Below are 27,331 nucleotides of genomic sequence, written 5' to 3' on the forward strand. Positions count from 1 at the left end.
TAATGAAGACCATTCTATGCAACAAAGCACCACCGACAATGGAAATGAGTTAATTCGAGGCAGGGCTATACGCAATGTTTTGGTTAGAAGAATGTAGCTATTTTATATATATATTATAACATTTTGAATAAAACTATATTATTGATTAGTATATTTTAATTAACAATCAACCTTATAAATTTTTTAGACGTAAATCATCCAATAAAACTAATAAATTGCTGGGCATAATCTAATACGAAAGATTGATTTATTGATTACACATTAACTAAGTAACATAAATTGTGTCAATGTGTGACACTTACTAATTTTAACTCTTAAAAAAAAAACAAGGAACAGTCTTAACAGTTGAAAAACATAGTATAACAGTCTTATCGCAGTCTTAAAATTAACGAGTAAAAATTAGTAATTAGTATAGTTCTTGCAAATCACGAAGTCGAGCGGAATTTACTTGTGGTAAATACGTGTCCGTATACGTGTCTAAGTGTGCGTGAAAACGAAAGCGGGTATGGTTAGCATAAAAATAATACCAATATTTTTATATGTTCAATTGATTTTAAAATAAAACATAAAACTTTTTAACTAAAATTTTTATTATTTAAAATACTAAGTAAGGGAATCTATTAAAATAAAATTATGTTTTTCTACATTTGGGTTTAAGTTTGACGGTAATTTAAGCGAAACTTAAGACTTAAGGATACGTAATTGAACTCAAGATATGACAAAATTATGAAAATAAGGTTAGGCTGGAACTATTTAATAATAAACTTCCATCTATTTTTACGAATGTGAAAAATGTGTCGCATTAATCTTCTACGGAACTGTCGCTATTAGTTTCAAAGTCAGTCGTGCTGCTATCACTTGATTCACCCACATTAATTATAAATTCAAAGTCATAATCAAAATATTTCATATACTCCTTTTCAATTTTTTCGACATGCTTGCATGTATTAAACCAGATGTTGTTATCGATACTGTTTAAACCTTCAGCTATTAAATTTTGTACTTCTGTCATATTTTGACCAATATTTTTCGAGGCAATCTTATTCTTCAAAATACCCCAGATGTTTTCAATGGCATTTAACTCGGGGTGATATGGTGGCAGTCGAAGAATTTCGAAACCTTTGCTTTTTATTATCTCGTCAATTCTATATGAAATAAAACGCTGCTTATTTCTGATTATTAAATCATACAATTCTACGTTGCGGGACCGTTCATTGAAAGGAATACCGTGTTCCGTCAGCCACTTTTGCATGTCGCTCTTGCGCGAATTTGACGTAGGTATACTACTACTTCGAGTATTATGATAGGATGCGTTGTCTATCACTATAACAGATTTATCTGATAAATTTGGCAGCAGCTTTTCATTCAGCCATTTGTTATAATTATTGAAATTCATATTAGAGTGATAATCTCCAGTTGTGGATGATGCTTTGTATATTAACGAAACATCTTTAATAAATCCACTACTACTACCTGCATGCACTATAATAAAACGAGCACCGGTACTCAACTTTTTTTTAAATGACTTGTCTTTTGTCTTATTATCTAGCATTTTTAAATTCCACGTGTTTTGACGTACATGCGAGGTTAGCACATAGGTTTCGTCTGTATATATAATGGGACGGCCTTGTTCACGGTATTCATGAATTTTTTTCAAAAAATTAAATCTCCACAATTGTATCTCATGCCTTTCTTGTAAAGATTTACGATTGTTTTCAGTCTTGGTCCATTTGTAGCCCATTTTTATAAGCAACGAACGTAATGTGTTCAAACATCCGTCAAAACCAATTTTTTCTCTTAATGCAGACTGAAGTTTTGCCGAAGTTGGAAGTTCATTGTGTTCTATATGAAAATTTTGAATTGTAGTTCGAATAATTTCTTGATTCATATTATCTAAATTAAATTTACTGTCTCTTTTACGTCGCTTTTTCATGGGTGAAGTAAACTTGGTTGATGACGAAGGCAACTCCTTCTCTTCTTTTAAAATCCTAGTTACTGTGCGTTCACTGACGCCTGTTGCTTGGGCAGTTCTTTCTAATATGTTTGCTAATGGACTTAGGTCACATCCATCACTGTTATTTGCTTTCATAAAACTATATTCATCTTTAAGAAAGTGAAAGACTTTAGCAATGATTGCTCGACCCTAAAAACAATAAAATATACAATTGAATAAGTATCAAAAGTCAAAACTAAACAATAACTTAAATTAAAAAAATAACCATTTTTATTTAATGTCAAAACTAGAAAAAAAACAATTTACCTCGCTATGGATAACTTTGCGCTTTGACATGCTGACAGTACTTCACGGCAATTAGCGTCCGGGAACAATAAACACAACTAACCTGAGCGATGGCGCGCTCGCAACTGACCGCGTCGTCAGACACGCACACTATTGCAATATGCATGTACACGTTTAACCACAAATAAAAACTACTCGCCTTCCTGATTTGCAAGAACTGTAACAATTCAATAATTTAACAGTCTTTGTACCTATAGGTACTCAAATAAAACAATGTATTCTAAAACAATCTATACCTATGTAAAAACATTTACTTAACATTTAGTTGGTGGTAGGGCTTTGTGCAAACTTGTCTGGGTAGGTACCACCCACTCATCAGTTATTCTACCACCAAATAACAGTACTCAGTATTGTTGTATGCCGGTCTGAAGGGTGAGTGAGCCAGTATAGCTACAGGCACAAAGGACATAACATCTTAGTTACCAAGTTTTGTGGCACATTGATGATGTAAGGAATAGTTAATATTTCTTACAGCGTCATTGTCTATGGGTGATGGTGACCACTTACCATCAGGCCCATATGCTCGTCTGCCAACTTACAACATAAAAAAACAAGGTTTGAATACTATCGCAATAGGAACAGCACCATCGCTCAACACTGAAATTGAATATTTATTCAATGTTTAGCGGTTCTGTGTTGTCCCTGCTGCGATAGTAGTCGAGCCAGGCTTGTGCTATATTTACGAGAGCCCGTAAAACATCGTTTCGCTCATGATCAACGTCGAAAGCCCTCATATCGCGCTCGTGCTGTAACTCTAGAGCTCTTAAGTCGCGCTCGTGTTGAAGTCTTGTGCGAGTTTCCTCCGCCTCCAGTCGTCGTGTTTCGATGGCCACAAACTCGGTCGCCGCTCTGTCAAAAGGGGTCGGTGCCTGCCTCCGGCGGCGGGCGCGCCGACGCGGGCGACCGGACGAGCCCGCAGACTGCGGCGTGTCTGGCATACGGGGGGCAGCTGTCCGCCGCCGCCGAGGGGTAGCGGGCGCTCCCAGCACTACCGGCTCGACTGGTGATGGTGAGGCCGGTGGAGGTGGTGGGGCCGGTGGAGAAGACGGAGCCGGTGGGGCTGGTGGAGCCGGTGGCTGTGAAGTGGAAGGTTCTAGAACAAAAAATGAGAGTTGTTTTGAAAAAAATCCAGTTCTATTTTAGAGAACTGGAGGCATGAATTTAATTAAAATTACAGAATTCAATGTACCTACATAATTACAATAAAATTAATCCACTAAAGAAGAAATACCATCTACAGTTTCGAAGTACTCCCTATCATCTATAGCGACGACTTCTTGTGCAGAAGATTGTGATCTCTGAAAAATATATCATTTTTTGCTATTATACCTAGGTTGATTAAAAAAGTATTACGTAGGTACAACTGCTAAAAAAACATAAAGCATAATGTAAGCATAGGATTATCTATGTTATGTTCGATTCATGGCCAAGGTTAGAGGCATTTTATATATAATGATCAATAATCAAGTGCATATATCAATAATCAATAGCATTGTAAATGCAAAAAAAAATTAAATATAAAAAAATTAAAAAAATAACTATTTTTTATACATATTATATATATATATATATTTTATAAAAAAACGTTTAATGCCAAAATGGTATAAAAACGCGAGAATGGTCAGCTTTGAGGAGCCCCAAGATACTTACATAAAATCCAAGTTCTTCTATAGAAGCTTGTCCTTCCACCGCTAGAATCCCCATTATTGCCAACAGCCTCTCCTCCATTGGTGACAAAGTTTGCCGGCTTGCTGACCCTCCTCCAGTCCCTCCTGCGTGTCGCCTTATAGCTAATCCCTTTTTTTGTCTTGGACTTCCAATCTGCCCACACCTGTATTGAATATAGATCAGTCATAAGTATATATTTGATAAGCACTGGGAAGATTTGAAATATTATTTGAACTTTTTGTTTATTTCGTTCAAGGCCACAACATCTATAGCAGTCTGAAAATATTAAGCTGTACGACGATAATTTCAATAGAAAGGGATAAAAATCAATGGTTGTGTCCTTGAACGTGTTAATAATGCAATTTTTGCTACTGAAATTTGAAAAAAGCCTTAAAATAAATGGACCTGTACTACTGAGTTAAGGAGTTGCTAGTTAGGCTTGAGTTCCATTGGAGCTAGTTGTGTAATGGATACTTCATTATCCATTTTCTGATTTGAACTAGTTTAATAAGAGCTAAATATAGAAAGTATAGCTAATCACTGTTTCATACAATAAGTCATTCCAAGAATATTCATGGTTCTTACTTTTTTCGACTTATCTGTCGTCTTGTTCACTCCACCGCCTACAGCATTCAACTATGTTGAATGCTGTAGGCGGTGGAGCGGTGGAGTGGCGCGATGACTATAAACTATGGAAACGACCAAGGAAACGATGGATGGATTGTGTGAAAGACGATATGGTTAAAAATAAGGTTACTTGTGAGATGACGTCTGACGTTACAGCGATGTGTGGAAGACATGCTGCGCCAACTCCAAATAAAATTGGGATAAGGGCAGGATGATGATGATAATACAATACATAAAACAAATTAAGACTTAAAATTCAAAATAACGTAATATAATTCCAAATGAATTTTGATACAATATTATTATTTCTGGCGTTCATTTTTAAAGCTATCAAAGGTCATCGTACAAAGACGTTAATAATTCAAAGAGCGATGTCAACATACCGACAGGATCTGAATAAAAATTCGCCATTATTATTAAATTCCTTTCATGGACGCGTTGTTAGGCCAAAAGTCCTACCGTGTGCATAATTCTTTAATAAGCCTTTTGAAATAACCCTGCAAGTTTCATATTTACCGCGGAATTTATTAAGTTAGTATAGTGCGACACAACTTAGATGTAGCATCGGCAATATTCGTAAAACCGATCACATCCAAATTAAATACGCCATCACAAATTATCAATATTTATCCCTTGTGTGAATATGATCTTTATCAGTTCTAGCCACAATCGGTCGGACTTAATCCGACCCATGGCTCCTCCAAGAGGCCTAGACAGGTCACCATGACTGTAAAATAAACAAACTTAGATTAATTAATAATGTTCCATTGTTACAGTCGCGTCATTGTTTATATTAGATATAAAACTTGCCGGTACGGATTGGCCGCGGGGATCGGCAGACTAGTATTTCAACAATAAAAGTCTCTGTGTTCATTTTTCGCCGCGACTAGAACAAAACTAGTTTGATCACGGCACCAATACGCCGCGACTACCGCCGACTGATAAATGTTAATTAATTAATATAACCTGCATTTACTTACGTTTCCATATACTCAAGCAGAGTTGACAATTGCTCAGGACTTGCCCGAACTCTTGAATCCATTTTTTTATTTTAATTTGAACTTGCGCCATCCACAAAAATCAATCATTTTTGAATGCCATTAAATTTTGGAGACTACTTTATATACATAATAATACTTAATTTACTTACCACTATCAAATTAACGCAGCACCACTTCTTTTCAATTCAATTCAATTCGTAGTTTAATGGTTTTTTAAATTTGTACACACAACTTTCAATTCAACTGACACTTTATGACACTTACAGTGACAGCTAAAATAACAGTAGTATTCGATACCATAGCCAATATTTGTTTTTTTTAGCGAATAACGATTTCGCCACAACGATCGCGACAGTTGTAGTACATTGGCTAGGAAATTGCTATCGTTATCTCAGAGACAATAGCGAATTTCGGTATCTTTTCGCTACGAAGCGATGTTACTTTGTCTAAGCCCCCAGTACCGCCTGTGGCCCATAAGTCGATTGTATTTTGACGACTAGATCGCGCTTAGCCAGATAGAAAAAGCAAACCAAACAGTGGCTTCATTTCTGTCAGTGTTGTTTCAGATTTTTTAGGGTCGTTAGTAGATTGCAAACGAATTTTCGCATTGGTGTAATTCACGATATCAGCAATCATATCATCAGTAATAAATAAAGAAAAACACTGAATAGGTGACTTTTTGTCTCTCGCAACTGATTTTACGCTAGGTAGATGATAAATAATATTTTCAGCTCTGGTGCGAACTGTAAGCCTGTATGGATTTTTTTTCCATCTTTACCTTTATAATATTCGGTATGACTAGCTTGTTGCAACGTCGAGAGTGGTAAGTTATCACTGTCTGAATCCGAAGACGGTATGTCAGCATCCACTTCACTATCTGTATTGCTTTGAGCACTGATATGATCTGCATCACCATCCGATTCTTGTTCTGACTCAATGTCATCATCTTCTTCTCCTGTTAGTGCTCGTAATATATCTACATACACATACACCCAGACATATTTTAGTTAAACTATTACCTGAAAACAATATTTCATCACGTTAAACACCGAAATAAACATATAAATGATTAAAAAACAAAAGTAGTTACGCTTACCTTTTGGGTGACGCGCCATTCAAGGTGGAGTGTGTGATACCCAAGCGCACTTTATGTACGTGGGTCATTCTTTTTTTTAACCTACATGATGTTAAAATTTTTACTCAAATTTCCAAAAAAAATTTAACGCTTTCAACTCAGAACCCTAATATGTTTTGTGACAGCTGAATATCTACTTTATCTGAAAAAGTTGTTGGCCGCGAAGTTTACAAATTTTTATAAGATTTTCAAGGTCTTAAAGATGGATTGGGCTGATAATTGTACACCTCCGTCACAATATCTTTTATTTATTTTTTACCAAATAGTTTAACTCAGATAAGTTGCAAATTATTGTTTACAATAATAATCCAATGGGCCTTTAAGAAAATTTACAAAGCAATAGTTCTGTATATAATAATAATTATATATTTTTAATCGTATACCACACTCTGTCACAATTGCAGCTAGTTTGAAGTATATTTTCACTATAATTCAATTTAAACCACTTCTAGCACAGAAATAATAATGTCGTCGACCATATTATAGTTAACTATTTTAATATATTTTTTCCGAAATTGTACTATTCATAACAAAATATAAAAATGGCTTTAAACATTTTAAAACCAGGAGACATTATCGTGACAGAGTGGTAGAGTTTGTGTCAGAGTTGTTATTCTATAAAATATGAGGTTGTGTTTTGGAATAAAACCAGTTTAAATTGTACTTATTTAGAATCATTTATTACTTCTTTAAAATAATTAAATATTCAACAGTCTTCAGCTTTCTTAAAACCGATATACTTACATACTAATAAAATCACATTGCAGAACCTTTGGAATTAGAGATCCGTATTAAAGTATAGTTAAATTATAAGACTTCTAAATTGTCTTAACTAAATAAAAATAAAAAAGTCTAACTTGACTGAAAAATTAAAATAAAATAATAATCATCAACAACAAATTACTTTCTCCACAAGTCACACTAATCCTAATTAGTCTTACTTTTCGAACACTGGCAAAGGCTCGTCAATTTCAAAGAAGTGTCTTTTTCCTTTTTTAACTACCTTCGGATTTGGTAGAATTTTAATCAAATCCTCATACGGAACGTCAGATAAGTCATTCTCCACTAATTTAAACAATCTTCCAGAATCATCGACTGTTTTCAGGAACATCACTAGAACATCGCCTTCTTCATCAGCGTTACTTTTTGCTACTCCAGCGTATGGGTATTGAACATCCCTTTCACTTTTTACTTTCACGAGTACATGTACACCGTCTTCTATATTCCTTGGATGTATGTCCTCAAGGTGAAGTGTTTCATAAGAAGTACTCGAAACAGCAGTTGGGTTGGAGGAATCTTTGTTTTTATATGTGGCCAATGGCTGATCTTCATCAGATGATTCATCCGGGCTATACACAATATCATAAAATCTTTTTCGAGGCATCCCAATTTTGTTCGTAATATCAGTGAGCGACAAATCTTCCATTTCATTAATTGCAACGTAAATGAAACAACTGGTCTAAAATATTGTCAATGTTGGATTCTGTTTCAGGCAGAGCTAAATAAGTTTTAGGAACGTGACATGAACAGAATTGTTCACAAAAACAACTCAGAACCCTAAAGTTTAAGATTCCACGAGTTTCTGAGAACAGTTGGTGGATTAGCATGGTTCCTTTCAGGGGTAAAATATTGCTTGGAATATTCGATGCTACGTTGTCTATGTCTTTGTCTGCCACCAAAAACAATTTAATTTTGCTGATATCTTGAAGGGAGGAAAATAATTCTAACGCATCTCCGATATCTTTGCCTCTTGCTACAATAGCATCAGCTTGGCGTTTCAAGGTTCCCCCAATACCATCAGCAGCTCCCTTTCCATGTCCTGATTCAAAAAAATTCCAAGATATTTTACGAAAGTTGTATTGTTCAAAAAACCGGTACGCCATCAGGTAAAAGTTAATCTTCTGCTTATACTGGGTAGCTGGTCCATCAGAAAAAAAATGTACAGTCGTTACAGTTGGATGATTTGTTTGAAATTCAGAAAGAATTGGATGAAGGTGAGCCCAGTATGAAGTTACATGTTTTGTTTGTGCTTCAGCAGAAAAATGGCACATCACAGCTGTATGCAGGGTCACTTGTTTACGAGAACCACCAAAGTGATATGACTGGACTTCGGAGTGGTACTTGCAGGCATAGTTCTCACTAAAATCTATGTGCAAGGCTACTTCAGTCTCTGTTAAACCATCGATGCACTGTCGATAAGCTTTATACTGATGTTTTATATTGTAGATATGAGTTTTGAAAGTTTGGAGGATGTTCTCAAATTTTTGAATCACATCTTAGAGTGGAAGCTTTTCAGTAACTGGTAAATTTTTTGTGATCTTCACTTTTTTCCCCAATTTTTCTACAACTTCACTTTTTCTTGCCCATTGTCGTAAGTCTACAAGCTTTTAGATTAGTTTTATCATATTTTATAGACCGCTTCTTGCACTCAGAACAAACTCCTTTCATACATGATTCCGAATTAACAGAACAGGTCAGTACAGGTCGCGCGGTGAGTTTAGATCGCTCGACAAAACTGGAGGGGGCAGTCTGGCGCATGTACAGTCGTGCACAAAATTTTTAAGGGCAATAAATATAATTTATACTTGTTTGTACTATTAGGACCTAGAATGTAAATATTTTAAGATGATATGATTTTATTTACTTTCGCACCTTTTAAAATAAATAAATATTGCCTAACAAATGATTACTCATAAGTAGGGTTTTAAAAAAAAGAATGAAAACATGTTTTTTAATGATATATTTAATGAAATAGAAAATAAATTTAATCATCTGACAGTCGTGATATTCCTTCCATTAAATCATCGTGCACCATCGAATAAGAAGGTACAGAATGAAAGCACGATGATGAGGGCACGTTATCTTCGCCAGACATTTCGGCGTTATCGCTTTCTTGGGATTCTTCGCTGTCCGAGCTGTCTTCATCATCAGAGACACGAATGACTAACTCATCTGTCATGAGATCAATAATATGATCACTTTTTCCATATTCTTCTTCTATAGATTTAACCTTATTATATAATAACCCCCACTCTCGTGCTCCCATAAGATCCCCTTTTTCTTTCACCAACTCCATAGCTCTGTTAACATTCCATTTTACGTTTTTACTGCCTACATACTGTTTTATTGTAGACCAGGCCATCTCAATGGGGTTGAGATCTGGGTGGTACGGAGGCAATCTTAGAATGTTGTGATTATATTCGGCCAAAATTTTGTCTATAGAAAAAGTTTTGTATTGTTCTTTGTGTGTTTTTATTAATTGATATAACCGCGGCTTCAACATATTGTTATCATGTGGTATGCCTTTTTCGGACAACCAGGCTTGCATATCGACTTTCTTTGAATTGGATGTGGGCGTGAGGTCATACTGCTTATTATGGTATGAAGCATTATCTACCACGACAACAGATTTAGGTGGTAAGTTAGGTATAAGCTGTGTTCTAAACCACTTTTCATAGTTCTCGTAATTCATGTTGTCGTGGTAGTCGCCCGATTTGCTTCCAGCTTTAAATGTCAGCAGTGCGTTTGGGATAAAGCCCGCCTCATGCCCAGCGTGTACGATAACCACACATTGCCCTTTGGAAATAGGCGTTTTAAGGCCTTTCGTTGAGCTGACCGTCCAAACTTTGGGATTGGAGTGTGAGGAATCTACGTATGATTCGTCGGTGTATACTATAGGACGTCCTTCTTCGCGGTATTTTTTAATTTTTTCCAAGTACTCTATGCGCTTCAGTCGAATGTTTGTTGTTTCAATCAAAACTTTTCTGTTGTTTTCAGTTTTTTTCCACCTAAATCCCAACTCTTTTATAATTTGGCGAAGACTAGTTTTTGATCCCTGAAAATTTATATATTCCTGTAATTTATGTCTGAGTTTTTCAATAGTGGGAAGCTCTTTATTGGTTAAATGGAAATTATGGATGCATCTTTTTATGACGCCTGTTATCTATTCCGGTTACTATTTTCGTGCGCTGTCTCTTTTTTCCAGGTGTTCTAAAAAACGTAAGAAATTCTGAACTACTTGCTTGTGTGGCAAGCCTCCTTACTGTTATAACAGATGTGTTCGTAGCAAGTGCCGTTCTTTTAAATTGTTCATAATTTCTTGTAATTTATTTTGATTTGTCTTGCTAGCTTCGGCCACTTCTGCCTGGATTCGCTCTAATGTATTGAATACTTCAATAAACACGGATTTATCAGCGTCATTTGTTCTTCTATTTGCAATCAAGTGTAAATTTTGTATAGGTGTTACTAAGTTTTCCCGTAATGAAATCATGGCTTCTGCTATTCTATTTTTTACTTGCTTTAAATTTCCAACGATCTCATCTGTTTCCTTAATAATAAAACAATTCACGTCGTAAACCATTTTTCTGGCTTGCCGCGTTAAAACTTTTTTCTTGGGCATTTTTGTTCACTACAAATGTGCTTTCCTATGTACTTCACAACTACCTAACTATTAATATAACTTACTCTGTATAACAAATTTATTTACAAAATATGTATAAGTATACAAAATTTACAAAAACTATACAACTATAAAAAAACTATACAAAATGACAAAAAAATTACACAAACATGAATATATCTAATTGCGCTATTTATAAAAAATAATACAAATAAAATCACCGAATAAAATTTAACAGTTTTGTTCGCAACAGTACAGAACGACGAAACGAAACGAATAAACGCATGGTGCGAAGAATGAAGAGCGACTGATCAACCAATAAGCGTGTCGGCGCGGTGGCCGGCGAGCGCGCACCCGTCTTCCCTTTCCGCTCCTCACCCCTTCGACACCTAAAAATGACTTCTGCGCATACCCTTTCTTTTTTTGCCGAGCGATCTAAACTCACCTGTACTAGTGTTTCCAGGACTGCATTCGTATCTTTTTGCATAATCACTTTATTCCTATGTAAAACATTGACAACATAGGTCATATTTGCATGTAACTTGCATAAACAAGTGTCCCTTCCATCGACAGTAGGTGGTTTTACGTAAAAAGGTCTATGTTTTGTAAAGTAGCTGTAGTAACATTTAACGCCGCTATTTTCTCTTAAAAAAGCTTTGTACAGGTTTCTCATGGAATAAAAATCTTTTTTGCATTTTGGTTTTTCTGTGCGTCACAGTCTCTTTCTTCCCAGCTGTAGCCCTCGTTACATCATCACGCAAAAGTACTGATGAATTTTCTGTACAAGATCAGTTTTTTGTAACAGAACGCTCTTATACTTTAAAGGTCTGCCTACACCGAAGGTGTCTCTTACTAATTGAGTCTGCATTCTAGATTCTTTTGTAATGCGTGTTTGAAGTAAAGATTGGATAAGGCGTTTTTCTTTATGACTTTTAACAGTTTGGTATCGTTCTTTAATGGCATTGGAAAGGCCACTATATTTGTTTTCATTCTTACTATTGTTTTCATCTTTGCTATTGCTATCTTTTTTGGACTTTCTGTGCAATCTTTTCTTGTATTTTCGAACGTTCTTCTCTAATTCTTCTATTTTATCATGTAATGTAGTATTCTCTCTGTATAACTTTGTTCTATCTCTTTTCACTCTCTTCCCCCCCCTTGAGCTAGCTAGATATTTCTGAATTAGTTGGTGTTGCAGAATACGGACGCATTTGTGGATCTACTGGTATTGGCGACGGAGCCGGCGTGTTCAACAGTAGGTTTTCAAGCATCTGTTTTTTCTCCTTTCTTTTTTTATTTCCTTGTTGCCATTTTCTCTTCATTATACGATGTTCTCTCACGGTCATATCAGCCACAAGCTTTTTACGATTATGATATCTCTCGAGATTTCCGTTTCACGTCAGCTACCTTTTCTGGATCATTTTATCGTTTCTCACGGCAACGCCGTTGTTTTCTGCTGTTGTTAATACCTTCTTTTTCGATAAGACCGCCTTATTGTGCATCTACTTTTATTTTGTATATATTTCATTTTTATTGTTAAATTACTGTATATATATATATATATATATATATATATATATATATATATATATATATATATATATATATATATATATATATATGAAATATATACAAAATAAAAGTAGATGCACAATAAGGCGGTCTTATCGCTAGGTAGCGATTTCTACCAGACAACCTTATGGGCTTAGAAACACAGTCATGATTTCAGAGAAGGGTGGTGTCACGTGTTATAATGTTTAATGTATATTAAATAATAATTACCATATAATATACATACACATATTCATACAAAAATATATTAATATATACTTACATACATACGTACATACATACGTACATACATACATACATACATACATACATACATACATACATACATACATACATACATACATACATACATACATAGATACATACATACATTCAAAATGCTATATCAAATATCAAAAGTATTGTCACCATAAGACAATGCCAGGAAATGGTCTTTCACAAGCTTTTTAAAAATTGACAGACTTTTTGCTTGTTTAATAGACAGAGGCAATGCATTCCATAATTCTACAGCTTGTACAGTGAAAGATTTTTTACAAAATTTTTTGTACAGTGAGATGGAATTCTAAGTGTTAAATTATGTTGTGATCTTAGGAACTTACTGGAAGTCCCCAGATAATGAAATCTTTCTTGTAGGTAGGTAGGTAAATTCGGCATAAATAACACACAGTACAGAAGCGAAAGAGTATGTAAATTCCGGCGAAGGCGAATAGGTAACCACTTGAGTTGATGACGAAATTCTGTTACATGATCATATTTGCGTAAACCAAATATAAACCGTATGGCGACGTTTTGAAGTCTCTCAAGTTTATTAAGTTGGTCTTCAGTTAGGTTGAGATAACATGCATCAGCATAATCAAGAATGGGGAGAAGTAGGGATTGAGCCAACATAATTTTGGTAGGAATGGGAAGAAAGTACCGCAGTCATCGCAACAGGCTCGTAGCTGCAAAAGTTTTACTACTAACCTCTTGCAGTTGGCAAGACCACGATAGCGTTCTATCCAAATACACTCCCAGATTTATAACACTATGACTGTAGGGTATTCTGACTCCGTCAAATGTAATGGCTGGTAAGTTAACCCAGTCAACTCTCGAGACCAAGTTTGGCGAGCCAATGACAATAGTCTGGCATTTATTTGGATTGAATTTTATACCGTAAGAATTGCTCCAGTTCAAAATTCTAGACAAGTCATCATTAATACGAGCAATGGCAGACGGTAAATCTTCGAGAGTTGACTGTGTATAGATTTGTACATCGTTTGCATACATGTGATAGAGAGAAGATATATTGTGAGTGATAGTATTAATGAAGATAGAAAAGAGTAATGGTGACAACACGCCTCCTTGTGGAACCCCTGCACAGACATTACGCCAAGTTGATAAGGTATCATCAACCTTAATCCGATGCCGGCGTCCATGCAGGTAATTGCGAAACCTATCAATTACTGATGGAGATATGTTAATAGAACGTAGCAGCTCCAGTAATATATCGAAGTTAACGTTATTAAAGGCGTTACTAAAATCTAGTAAGGTCAATACTGTAAGTTGCTTACTGTCCATACCCAAACGAATGTCATCGGTAATTTTTATTAGTGCAGTAGTCGTACTATGACCACTGCGAAATCCAGACTGGAAAGGATCAAGGAGATATATATATATATATATATATATATATATATATGGTATATATATACTGGAAAGGATCAAAGAGATATATATATATTAATACAAGATTTTCTTGAGCCAGGTCCCAATTACCAATATTAATCCAAGGTTTCATATTTTCCGCTACAGCCGTGCCATTATATTTCCTAGAACTTATTTCACTTCCTCTCAGATCCATTACCTCATATCTGTCATGTCATGCAAAGGTTTGCGCGCAAGATTTTATAATGTTTAACCATGCATTTATGTTGTCTTCTAACGGGTCAAAGTCCGGTATTATATTGTTTGCTCACAGTCCCGGTATCTTTACGAGATACCTTGTTGCGTTTCCTTGCTAAAACACCATCACCACGGTGGTGTTTTAGCACTCGAAGAACTTTATGTAGAACGATTTCGACTGCGTTTAGACCGTTTTCTTCCCATGGCATAAGTTGCAACACACTTCTGATGTAAAATAAAACTGCCGCACTCATTGAATAACACCAATATAATTATAATTACACCACTTTTTAGCTACCACAATGTTACACCTTGTTTTTTGCAAAAACTACACAGTACTTCCCCTAAGTGACATAATAACATTATTTTTTCGCGGGCGCCCATCCACGGATAAAAACGCCACGCAGTGTTGCCAACGTATATTTATTAAATATAAATTGTTACTATTATTATTTATATATTATATATTTTATATGGAAGGTATAAATTATTACAACACTTATATTAACAATAAAACTAAATTTGCTTTAAGAAATATGTTTATTAAATCTTTATATTTTGAAACATTAGTCACTATCGGAACTACTGGTAGAAGTTGATGCTATCATCAGTAACATTTATTATAAATTGGTCGGCAACTGTGTCACTTAATGGTCAAGTTGTGCCATTTTTAATTCCTTTTTGATGACATGCCCGATATATTTTTGCCATGTCGCAGGTGTAATCAAATCCATTGCCTCTCTAAGCAATATATTTACATCTGACATTTTAAAACTTTTGTTTTTCCCTGCGACATAGCTTTTTACTTCCCCCATATCATTTCAATCGGATTTAATTCACAGTGATATGGGGACAACCTTAGTATTTCAATATTATTATTTTTTGCATGTGTCTATTGCATATGCCATATATTTATTTTTTTCTTTTTTTTCTATATCAATTAAATTTCTTTTTAACATATTTGTTTCAAAGGGGATTCCTTTTTCATTGAGCCATTTTTGGATATCTGTTTTCAACCATACCATTGTTGGAACTCTTTCAAGTCGCCTTGAGTGGTATGGTGCATTGTCCATCACAACAATTGAGTTGGGCTCAATTTTATTTAATATTTTCATAAACCAATCTTCAGAAATTTTTGAATTCATCTCTTAATGACAAACACCTTCCCATTTCTTACTTTCAAAAATTAATTCTCCACCATTTAAAAATCCATCGTCACTTCTGTAAAAAAAATATAAACATTTCGTTCATCCAGAACTACATCGGCACAATTGCAAAAATCTCTAAATTGACTTTTTTCATTCCAAACGGTCTCATTTCGTACATACGTTCTAGAATTATTATTATTAATAATTCTGACAATATTACACTAGAATGTGCAACTCCGACTGATCCTGGAAGACAGCCTCTCATTAACTGATCACTCATATTTTTTCTAGGAAAAATAATGAAAGGTGGCACAAAATGACCAGTAGCATTCATGCAAACAACTATTGTCATCAGAGATCCTCTTTCTGCTGGAAGTCAGTGCAGCTATCTGGCGTTTACCTTTGTGGGCTTTGATTTAGATTTATGGTATCTTACTTTGTACTATTGTGAGGCCTGAGTCATCCACGTCATAAATACGATTGGTGGATAGTTATTTTTAGTTTAAAGATCGTCAAGGAGGTTGAAAAAGGCTTTCACTTTTTCTTGTCAAATCCAAATGAAGGGCACAGGGGAAAAACATGCAATGTCACAGAGACAATAAACTGACAAAATGATAAATTAAACTTTTGATCCTTGAAAAAAGGTACAATAAAGTTTCAAATATAAGAAAAATATATTTATTTATAAAGAAAATATATTTTTGTTGGTGTGTAGTAAAAAAAACCTTTTCATTCTTATGTTTATTTAGTTAGCACAGGAAAACGGATCAAAGTCAGAAAATACAGGCAAATAATATGCAATGTCCATGATATATTTATTGTTTAAGTATCATTATATTTTATCTGTGAAAAGTATTGCTTAGCTTTTGGTCCACAAAACTTTGATAGGGCCTGGATATCCATAAATTTTGCCTTTGAAACTGGAAGGCTCTCATTATAAGATCGATCTGGCAGTACAAACTCTGAGTCACAAACACTTTGAGAGTTATTAAGGGAATTCGATTTTTTTTAGGTGTCATTAGAATGGATGATGTCCAAGAGGAATTGTAGTGCTCTCTGTGAAAAACCAATCTTGGATGATCCTTTCCAACCCTTATTTCTCTAATGGGTCGAGATAAAATAAATAATAAAGGTTGTCCATTTTCTGACCAGTGGTTGATCAACTTCAATCACATGAAAGGGGCATGGCTTCTGTCTAGCTTCACGAATCACTTTAATCCACTCATCAGGCGTTTCACAAGGTGATTTCTGGTTTATGCAACCCATATTTCTGTCACATTCCAAATATGAGTGACCGCGAATGGGAAATATGATTTTAATCATGTCTAAGCGTTTTGCACTGTGTACAACATAATGTATGAAACGAAACACAGTATAATTCTTATTCTGGCCACCGCAGGAATCACAGAATATCACTAGTTCTCGAGTATTTTTATTAAGCATATTAAATATATAGTGATGGAGAAATGAACAGACTTCATCAGATCCTTTTTTTGCTGTAGTTTTTGGGTAGCAGAAGAAATATGATTTTGATGTAGAGTTCATGGATGTTAAACAGATTTAAGGTTAGTTGTCTTTTATAGTAAACATCATTTGTGGTAATGTTCGGCATACTTAAATTTTTTTGAAAGTCCATTGCAATAGCTTCCTTTTGAGAAGATGACTGACATTGAACCCTAGTTTCTCTTTTTCGTTTATAGAAAACATTAGCCTTCAATTTATTTAACTTATTCTCAGTTTCTAACTTTTTTATTTCTTTTTCAATGTTATCCTTTTCGAGCTCGGAAGCATTCTTCAGATTTACTTTGAGAGCTTTTGTCTTAGCCAGAAACTCATCACAACTACTGCAGGTATCACTTCTTGGATATCCAAATCCTATATTAAAATGATTTACGAATATAGATCGATATGTTTCGTAGGATAGTTGATTTTTGTATTCGAACATATTATACATTTTCTTGACATTCAACTCCTCTGGCAGATAAATTTTTGAACTGTCATGTAAGCTGTAATGACTTTTTCTTCCACGAAATGACCTTATATGATCCATGACCTTAGATTTAAGCATTGGACTCAGTTTCTTAGAACGGTGGCTATGTTTTCCTCTCATGTCAATTGGGGCTTTACCTGTTGTGAGTAACGATTTTTTTATTGTACATATTCTTTGTCTTGTTACTCCATGTATTGCAATAAATGCTGTGGCACACACTGGCACATCAAGCTGCTGGGTTTCGTCTACAACTCTCACTCTGTAGGCGTAATTTGCTGTATGTAACTTAGCTTCAGATTCTTCTTTTCTAGGTCTTCTTCTTTGAATTTCCAAAACTCTTATTAGACCACATAAATAAAGGTTTTGTTCATCCCTAGATGGCAATAGGTTGAAATCCTTTAAAATTGTAGCCCTTTGTTCCTCATTCACAGCTTCAAAGCACTTGTATCTTTTGCAATTACAACTTGGACCAGTTTCATGACTTTGAAGTCTGATCTTCTTATTAACATCCGACAATCGACCGTAAAGTTTATGTTTTTTTGTAGGTTGCTTTAGATTAACCTCGTTTTCTTCTTCTGACGACATTTTCAATAAAAGTATATAAAATTATATTAAACACACGCCACAACACAACAGGACGAACAAAATAACCTCAAAAACAAGACGTCATTAAAAAAACGTCAAACTGACAACCATGGACAATGCTTATTTTTCTCCTGTACGACCCAAGTCGTAACAAGCAAAGCGCGTTATTGCACTGTATCAATATTTTATTATGAATATTACTCCGTGACTCTGCATGTTATTGCAAAGTGTGTTTTGGCGTTTCGTTCTAACAAATTTATACTATACAATGCTATTGCCAGTTCAAAAAATATAAAAATGTGACATAGTATGTTTTTCCCCTGTACCCTTCAAATGCTCTGGCAAATGATGTACCAGTTGGTCTTCTTATCGAAAATTTATCTTTATGACGATTCACTGAAGAGATTCTGCAAATTATTTCGCTTTGCTAGCATGAACGCCATACGGCGATGATCAGTTCTTGTTAAACCGTGAAACTTGCTCCCCATTATTAGTATGTATTCTACTAGCTGACGTTCAAGTTCGGAGCTCAAGATAGTTTTTCATCCTAATATAGTAGCTGCTGCCACTTCGGGAGGCTGTTCATCTTTTTGGCAGAGACGAAATAAAGTTGTCCTAGGCGCTTGAAAATGCTGTGCCGCTTTCCAATACCCCATTTTCTTTTCCCGGACGAATTTTATAGCTTGTGCCATTTTTCTTCATCCCAGGTTTTTCGTTTGGTTGATTGTGAACCGGACATTCTAAAAACAAACATTACATAAATATTTTTAAATAAATAATAGCAAGTATCTATCATATGAAATATTAAGACCTAATTGTGGAATATTCCATAATTAGTCACTGACGACTGTCCATATTTGGATTTTTATACTAGTTCATACTCTTCTAAATATTTTTTCAAGTCAGAATAATTTAATAACAAAAGATCACAAAATGGTGAAATAAACATAACATATACATATATATCAAATAGTATAACACTTATGTATACAAACATCACAGCTGGTAATACTCATTTATTACTTACCTTTAAAATTTCCTGCACGACAACAAAACAAAACACGCCTGCCACTCGTGAAGCGTTTGCGCAACTGACTCGATAGTGTGAGTGCGATCGTTAGTAGACCGAATGAAACAGAAGATGGTCAAATGTTGCGTTTAATACTTATAGCCTTAGAGAAATGAAGGTTTTCCATATTAGGATACTATATGATATTTGGTGACTATCCTCTAAATTAAAATTTCATTTTATGGCAAAATTAATTTCCGTTCTTTTAAATCTATTTTTGCATCTATTTGTTCTATCATATCTGTACCATGTGTAGATGTTTTTTGTTCATTATTTGTGTACTAGTCGTGCTGTGCATGTGAGAGGGGGGCGGTAATTGCTATTGTTTTGTGTTTTTATTTATTTGTTCGCTGGATAGTTTTCCAAGGTTTTTATTGGTTAAATAATTAAGTATTCCTGGTTTAAGAACTCCTTCTGATGAATTTGTATTCTAAGTTTACAGAGGAGAGCCAAGAGCAAACATAGAAGATTCTGAAGTAATTAAAGGGATTAAAACACTAAAAATGGAGAAAAGCCCAGGCCCCGACGGAATCGCTAATGAAATCATAACAATTAGATGTGAATATCTAGCAAAACTACTAACTCTACTGTTTAATCAGATACTAAACAGCTCAAGCACACCTCGTCAATGGTCAGAGTCAAACATTATATTGCTTTGCAAAAAAGGAGACCCTAACAACATAAATAATTACAGACCTATAAGCCACATACACTTGCTAGAAATGCTGATAGAAAAATACCAAGAATTCAAAAGACCACTCTATTTTGCATTTATCGACTACAAAAAGACATTTGACTCTCTGTCCCATTCATCAATATGGGACACTCTACTCTCACAAGAAGTACTACTAGACTACATAAAGGTAATAAAAAATATTTACGATAACAGTACTGGTAGAGTGAAGCTAGAGACTATAGGACCACCCATACAAATAAGTAGAGGCGTAAGGCAGGGAGACCCACTCTCGCCTACTATCTTCATAGCGGTGCTACAAGCCATCATCGGTAAACTAAATTGGGAAAAGGTAGGCAAAAATATAAAAGGACGTTACCTGAGTCATTTGAATTTGCCTTTGATTGATTTGAATTTGATTTGCCGACGACATAGTCCTACTCTCAGAAAATGCAAACCAACTACAAGTAATGTAAAACGCTTTATACGAAGAAAGTCGTAAAGTGGCCTTGGAAATAAACCTTACAAAAACTATTAGTAAGAAGATACTTTTGTCTTGATACTTGTGCTGCCCTCTATTGGTATGGTTAGTTACTAGTACGCAGACGTTGAATTTGAGATTGCTAACGTCTGGCTATCTCGAGCTATGACAATTTTCAGTATATCCTCTAGATGGCGTTATTACCTCGATCGATATTGATGTGTCATTCTAATGTTATTGCAAAATCATTAATATTGTTGGTTAGAATTTATTTTTCACTTTATTGTTGAATAATTTCACTGTTCGATTATGTACTGTCTTTCGTAGGTTTTAGGGATCTGCTTTTTTGCGCATAAAAGTCACTAGCAGAATAGTAATACCGTTATTTCACTGCACTGTTTTGCTTGTATTTTGATGATTGTTCACTAGTTTTGGTGCTTTGTCCACAGTATATGTTACAAGCCCTTTATTTATGTTTACACTGCACTTAGTTTTTACGCAGAATTTCACCTGTTTATATATTTAATTCTCAAATTAGCTCGGAGCCGATACTTTGCGTGGCTAAGTAGCGCCCTCTCTTTTTTATTTTTTTATTTATTTATATAACGTAGCCTTGTCTCACTCCTCGATACAATGGTATGGGATTTGTTTGCTGATTCTGTACTCGGACGGACATGGTGGCAGCTTCGTAGAGACATCTCATCACTTGGATGTATGACGCTGCAGGGACTCCAGAACAGCCCAGATTTCAACCGAGTCAAAGGCCTTCTCATAGTCCACGAATGCAATCTTCGCGCAAGACGGTTCGTCATCACTCTTGAAAACCGCTTATAGACGTGGCTCAGTAGGGACATGGGACGATAGTTCTTCAGCAGGTTTTTGTCCCCCTTTTTGAAGAACAGGACGACCACACTCCTACTCCACGCCTCCGGAGTTCTCCCTTCGAAGAGGCAGAGTTAAAAATCGTCTGAAGTTCCCTAAGTACCGGATTACCTCCCGCTTTTAATAACTCTGTGGTAATGCCGTCCTCTCCAGAGGCTTTTCCATTTTTAAGCTGTCCAAGAGCAGTCTTGATTTCGCAAATACTGACTTCACGCAGGTCTTCGGAGAAATGGCGTGTTAATGTTGCTCTAGGATCCTCATTTTCGGGATTAGGTCGAGATGTATGCGTATAACCGGTCGTAGAAGTCCTCTACTTCCGAAAGTACTGCCGGCTTGGAAGAAACGACTTCTCCCCTTGCTGTGGTCAACTTTGCCGGGTGGAGCCACCCGATTGTACGAACAAATTCCAAGAGATTGTACGAACACCTTAGACCCCCGATTCTGCTTAATAGCTCTTTCAATTGCAAGAGTATTGGAGCACCGGTATCGTGTCGTAAGCGCCTGCTGATCTCTTGCTTTAATTGCCGTTTCTTGACGAAGTGACAGGTGGGTTTTCACGTCGTTTCTTCATGAGCCCTAAAGTCTCTTCTGAAAGATTGGACTTCCTGCCCTTACGCTGCATGCCAGAATATCTCGTGCCTTCTTCCCTGAGAATTCGAACTACATTTTCGAGGTTCTGGTTTACGTCAGATGTGGTTTTCACAGCAGCGAATCGGTTCTCCGGGATTGACTGGAATGTTTCAGATCCCGCAATGGTTTGGAGCAGCTTTGGTCGGAGCGTGGACTTCATCAGACGGACGCGCTCGGCCTTAAAATTGATATTCAGAGAGCCCCGGAGAAGTCGGTGATCACTACCGGTATTGAACCTGTTAATCACTGAGACGTCTCTGAATATATGCCTCTTGTTCGTCATTATGAAGTCGATCTCATTTTTGGTCATAGTGTAAGGGCTTTGCCACGTCAACTTCCTTTGCGGCTTGAAGAAGGAGTTCATCAAGAAGAGCCCCTTCCGTTCAAGGAAGTTGACAAGCATTTGCCCTCTATGATTCCTGCTTCAAAATCCATGGAGTCCAACTACCGATTCGCTGCAATTCTGTACTCCCACTTTAGCGTTAAAGTCCCCCATTACAACGTTGTAGTTGGTTTTTGTTGTGAAGTGGAGGGCCCTCGATATGTCATCGAATAATTCTTCCACTTCATCGTCCGAGTGTGTCGAGGTCAGTGCGTACTGTTATACGTGATTTCTTTATTGGTTTTTAAAAAAAAAACACTATTCATGAAACTAAATTTAATTTAGAAACATAATTTATTATTCAATGAAATAGAAAATTATTACAATGAAATAGAATTAATTAAGGATTTAGAAATAGATTTAGTGGTTGCGGTTTAGAAAACTTCTGCACTAGGGGGGTAATGTGGGGGGGGAGGGGGGGGACTATTCCCCCTATCCCCCTGTACCATTCCCATCATGCGAATTTGCTCCGTTCTTGAGATATTGGCAAAAACTAATCTCATAATTCTAACCTTAAAATTTTATCAACAATTTAGAAACTCAGTGGCCTTAATTGGCCAGATTCTTAAAAAACACTCTAGGGGTAAGACCGACAAGACTACATAGAGTCGGAGTAAAAATAGTCAGCTTTGAGTTAAGTTTCAATTAAAAGTTTAATATACAAGTGTAACCTTTCTATTTCTATTTTATTATATATTCCAGGTCAATTATATAAGGTACAAATAAAACAATTATCAATTAATTATGTTACATTTATTATTTGTATACATATTTTACAACATTTATAAGTGCAATAAAGGGATCTTCTTTTTGGTTTGTAATATCTCGTCTCCATAAATATTCCACTATAAGGTCTGCAAAATTGTCCCGATTATTATAATTATCTTTAGCAAAGAATCTTTTGACGACACGCCACTGTGCTTCTATTCTTTGTGTATGCGTGCCATCTGCGGCAACAAACGGATTTTCAGGATCACTATGATTAACTTTTTTATGAATATAATTATGATTTTGTAATCCGTCATATGCTCGCCAATAATCGGTATGGATGATGGTGCCTTCAGCGACATGCTTTTTTATTAGGGGCACCAAAACATCAGCAGACCTTATGTTCTCCGGACAGACCTCAAGCCTAAGGTCCTCACTTCCATCTTCTATCATGCCGAGGACCCAATGTCCCTCAATATGCCTGCCTGAAACAAAAAAAGAATATTTAAAATTGCTTGCCATAAATAATTTATGAATTTGTGATGTGTTTATTTTGTTATAGCTATAGCTTACCTTTGTTATCGTCATTAAAATCTTCTTTAATGGCCATGGCATAACTCCATTTGTTAGAGTATGCATACATTAAATAAAAAACTTGTGTTAGTGATACTTTAATATTCTCAAACCATGTTCCTTTTGCTCGGCTGACGTTCTTTCCTCGGCATGGTCCTTTATAACAGACGAAAGATCCAACATTTCTATTTGATGAAAATATGACAGTCATAGGTTTTTTATGAACGCGGCACATCTTTGTTTGTGGTATCATGTTATTTTCTTCAGCGAAGCTAATAGCTTGTTCGGGAGTACCAAGCTTGCGCATCACCTTAGCTAAATTGTACATTTTTTTTACTTCCTCAACGTATAGACTACGTTTAACTGGCGGTTCTTCAGAAGAAAAATCGCGACTTGTCGACGGCTGTGAGTCAGTACACTGCGACATGGTATTTATTAAACACCACGTTCGTTCGTCCGGGATGATAGCAACAGTTAATCGCGTAGGCAAAAAATCGGTGTCCAGTATATATAAGCGAGTAAGTAGTCGTGTAGGCAAAGAATCGGAGTCCAAGATTAAAGCGAAAGTCGTCGAATTAAAAGAAATTAAACAAAATGGAGAACACATTCGCGCGAGTCAAAGAGAAACAACGGAATGAAATTCGAATTCTTACAGAACACTATCTTGACTTTTGACACATTAATTAAGCGTTTTGACATATGACAAGCACTGTTATGTTGCATCCTTGTCGAACTAGAGCAAAATATGTCACTTATCCTGCTCTTAAACTGTTATTACGATCTATTTGACGTATTTCGGCGTTTATAGGTTATGATAGTTTTCTTAATTTTCTCGAAAATGGTGCAGAATTTCGCAGGACGCGAGTGGTATTTTTGTAATCAGTGACTAATCCTCTAACATATAAAATAATTTGTTTCCCCAAAATCGTGCAGAAGTTTGCTAAACCCAACCCGATTTAGTAGTCGATTATTCGACTTCCGACCCGTCCCGAGACTGATATTGAACTAACTGTCTCTGGAATGGAACTGAGGGCTTGACTCCATATCGCTGATGAAGCAGATCACACGAATGGATAGTCAGCCCTTTCCCATACGTAGCCAGAGTGTAACAGTACGCTTGCACCACCTTGAGGCTGTACCTCTCGGTGAGCTTTATAATGAGGTACGCTACCCTGTTCGACACACTGGAGATTTCTACAACGTTGTCATCTAGGGACTTAATATATTTACCAAAAACCCAACGCCACCTTGGGATTGTTGGTCTCCCTCTCGGAAGTACATTAGGTGGCCCGATTCGAGGGTTACGGTCAGTGTTGCCAACTCGGATTTTTAAAAAGGCGTAGGTCAGATAAAGAAAATTATGTAGAAATGTGAAATTGCCATATAGAAAATACGTAGATCTACGTACTTTTTTTCTTAGTGAAATTAAGAGAGTAGGGTAGGTAAAAGTAAATAAAACGACAATTTATATTACCCTAAAATACAAACAATAAATTTAAAAATAAATTACTGTGAGCAAACAAAAAATCTATGAATTATAGGTCTACCAGAATCTCATGGCAAATATAAAATCATTTATTTATATAGATATTTATATATTTGCACATAGGGTATGAAATAAATAAGGTTAAATAATGAATGGATTTTAATATATTTGTGTATAAAGTTTGGCTTATTTGCCATGAGATTCTGGTAAACTTATACCACCTGTAGTTAATTTAAACAAGTTTACTTTCAGTATCATCACTTTATTTATATTATTATTTTTTTATTATATAGTATCATTTTCAGGCAAATTAAATTTATACATATTTTTATTAAAATGCTTTAAGTGTTCCTGCGAAGGCTCGCGGTTTTTTTTCAAGCCACTTTTCGTATAAAGTAATCCTGTGAGTGTGTCAGTGTGAAGCCTATTTCTTATCTTAGTTTTCATCAAATTTATCGCAGAAAACAGTCGCTCGACATTCGCACTACTATGTGGCAATGTTAATAAATTTTGTGCAAATTGGGCCAATAAAGGAAACATTTGAGAGAAATCGCCTTTTCTTATTTTTGAAATGTGACGCCAAAACTCATCTGCTTTGATTAGCTGATCCCCTTGAAATGGAAGATTAGTGTTTCTTAGAGCTCTCCATTCCCTGTCTAATTCTGTTAAATTTGTTGGACATAATCCTGAAAATAAATATATTAAATGATTAATTTATAAACCAATAAATTAATTGAAATAAGGTATTTTTAATAATTATTTAATCAATTTTAAATAAGATGCAGACTCAATTCATAAATGAAATATTTGAAGTTAATGATAAACATATTACCTGGAAACATTTGCCCTAAATGAGCTATAGATGGTACAGAACGTTTTAAATTTGAGTCCAGCAATATGTCGGGGTTTAAAAACCTTAAATTTTTCAATCTTTGTCGGTGCTCATCTTCAAAGGGAAAGCGATTTTTTATTTGGTTAAGACTTTCAATGTAAAATTCAAGACATTTTTTTCTTAACTGTCTTATTTGATCTGGATGAATACTGTTTCTGTTCATTATAATTAAAGCAGCAACATTGCCTCCTAAGTAAATGTCTTCCAGGGGTAAATGGTTTTCAATTTTTTCAAAATCAATTTTCATTATTTTTAATTCCAATAATTCCAATGCTGCAACTTTGTCATGGACTTGCATGCTTGTTTTTTCCTCTTCAGTTAATTCCAAATATTCTGGCTTTAAAAAACATTCCAATATAGTCTTGTAGGTTATAAACATTTTTTCATATAGCAAGTAGAGTTTTGGACTTTCAGATTGCATTTCTTTGTTCAAATCATTGAAGTATGGCAGCACAAAACTTAAAAACTCTAAATATAATTCTGTGGTTGGTTCCAGACATTTATCAAGGATTGATTGAGCCGCAAGTAATCTGTCAGTTAACACAGCACTTTGAAAATATAGTTTCAATGCTGGTAGTTGTTCAAGAAGCCTTTTACAACTTGTAACAAAGACAGCCACCTTGTTTGGGCAGGGTGTAATAGTTTATGTGGTTTAATATTTACAAAACATTGAAACTCTTTGTAGTCTCCAATACGTTTTGGACTATTCTGTATATAGTTGTAGACATCACGAGCAAAGTCCTCTACACCTCGTGGTAATTTTTTGCAAGCATATGAGGCACAAAGATGAAAAGAGTGACATATACATTTGATTAGAAACAGATTCGGAATATCTTTTGCAAACAATTTTGACAAGGAATGATGTTGTCCAAACATGGAATTGGTTCCGTCAGCTGCAAATCCAACCATATTTTCCTTGTATGGAATATTCTTTTCTTCAAAATATTTTGTACAAGTATTATGTAAAGCTGTAGCCGTACCATCAACAACTGGTATTATACATAGAAAACTATCTTCAACATGAAAATCAACTGCAGTTCTTACAATAAGTGCCAAATGTTTAATTGATGATCTGTCTGTGCTCTCATCAACTATTAGTGAAAACTTGTTTTTTTTTAATATTTCAATTAATTGGTTTTCTGCTACTTTACCAGTAACATTTGTAACAATAGCATGTGCCTTTGTTCTTCCAAAAGTTAATTCTGATGCAAGCTTTGAATCTTGGGCAACTGATTGTATAAGATCCTTTAGAT

The 27,331-nt window shown here is 35.4% G+C and overlaps 3 protein-coding genes and 1 long non-coding RNA gene across 4 annotated transcripts; all 4 read right to left on the minus strand.

Moving 5' to 3' along the window:
- Window positions 1-768: 768 nt before the first annotated feature.
- LOC124538028 lies at window positions 769-2,464 on the minus strand. Its single transcript, XM_047115028.1, has one exon. It carries the CDS (start codon window positions 2,087-2,089, stop codon window positions 803-805), a length of 1,287 nt encoding a protein of 428 aa, XP_046970984.1. The 5' UTR covers window positions 2,090-2,464; the 3' UTR covers window positions 769-802.
- Window positions 2,465-3,339: 875 nt separating this feature from the next.
- Window positions 3,340-4,009, minus strand: LOC124537791. The gene is made up of 3 exons (XR_006966939.1): window positions 3,950-4,009; window positions 3,531-3,597; window positions 3,340-3,392 (listed from the first exon to the last, which is right to left on the minus strand). It is a non-coding gene; the product is annotated as an uncharacterized LOC124537791 (long non-coding RNA).
- Window positions 4,010-9,494: 5,485 nt separating this feature from the next.
- Window positions 9,495-18,302, minus strand: LOC124538094. The gene is made up of 2 exons (XM_047115099.1): window positions 17,937-18,302; window positions 9,495-10,565 (listed from the first exon to the last, which is right to left on the minus strand). Exons 1-2 carry the CDS (start codon window positions 18,300-18,302, stop codon window positions 9,495-9,497), a joined length of 1,437 nt encoding a protein of 478 aa, XP_046971055.1.
- Window positions 18,303-25,448: 7,146 nt separating this feature from the next.
- LOC124538039 lies at window positions 25,449-26,607 on the minus strand. The gene is made up of 2 exons (XM_047115044.1): window positions 26,019-26,607; window positions 25,449-25,872 (listed from the first exon to the last, which is right to left on the minus strand). The coding sequence occupies exons 1-2, from the start codon at window positions 26,497-26,499 to the stop codon at window positions 25,472-25,474; spliced, it is 882 nt and encodes a 293-aa protein (XP_046971000.1). The 5' UTR covers window positions 26,500-26,607; the 3' UTR covers window positions 25,449-25,471.
- Window positions 26,608-27,331: the final 724 nt, after the last annotated feature.

Source organism: Vanessa cardui, chromosome 19, assembly GCF_905220365.1.
Source record: "Vanessa cardui chromosome 19, ilVanCard2.1, whole genome shotgun sequence".
Taxonomy (NCBI): domain Eukaryota; kingdom Metazoa; phylum Arthropoda; class Insecta; order Lepidoptera; family Nymphalidae; genus Vanessa; species Vanessa cardui.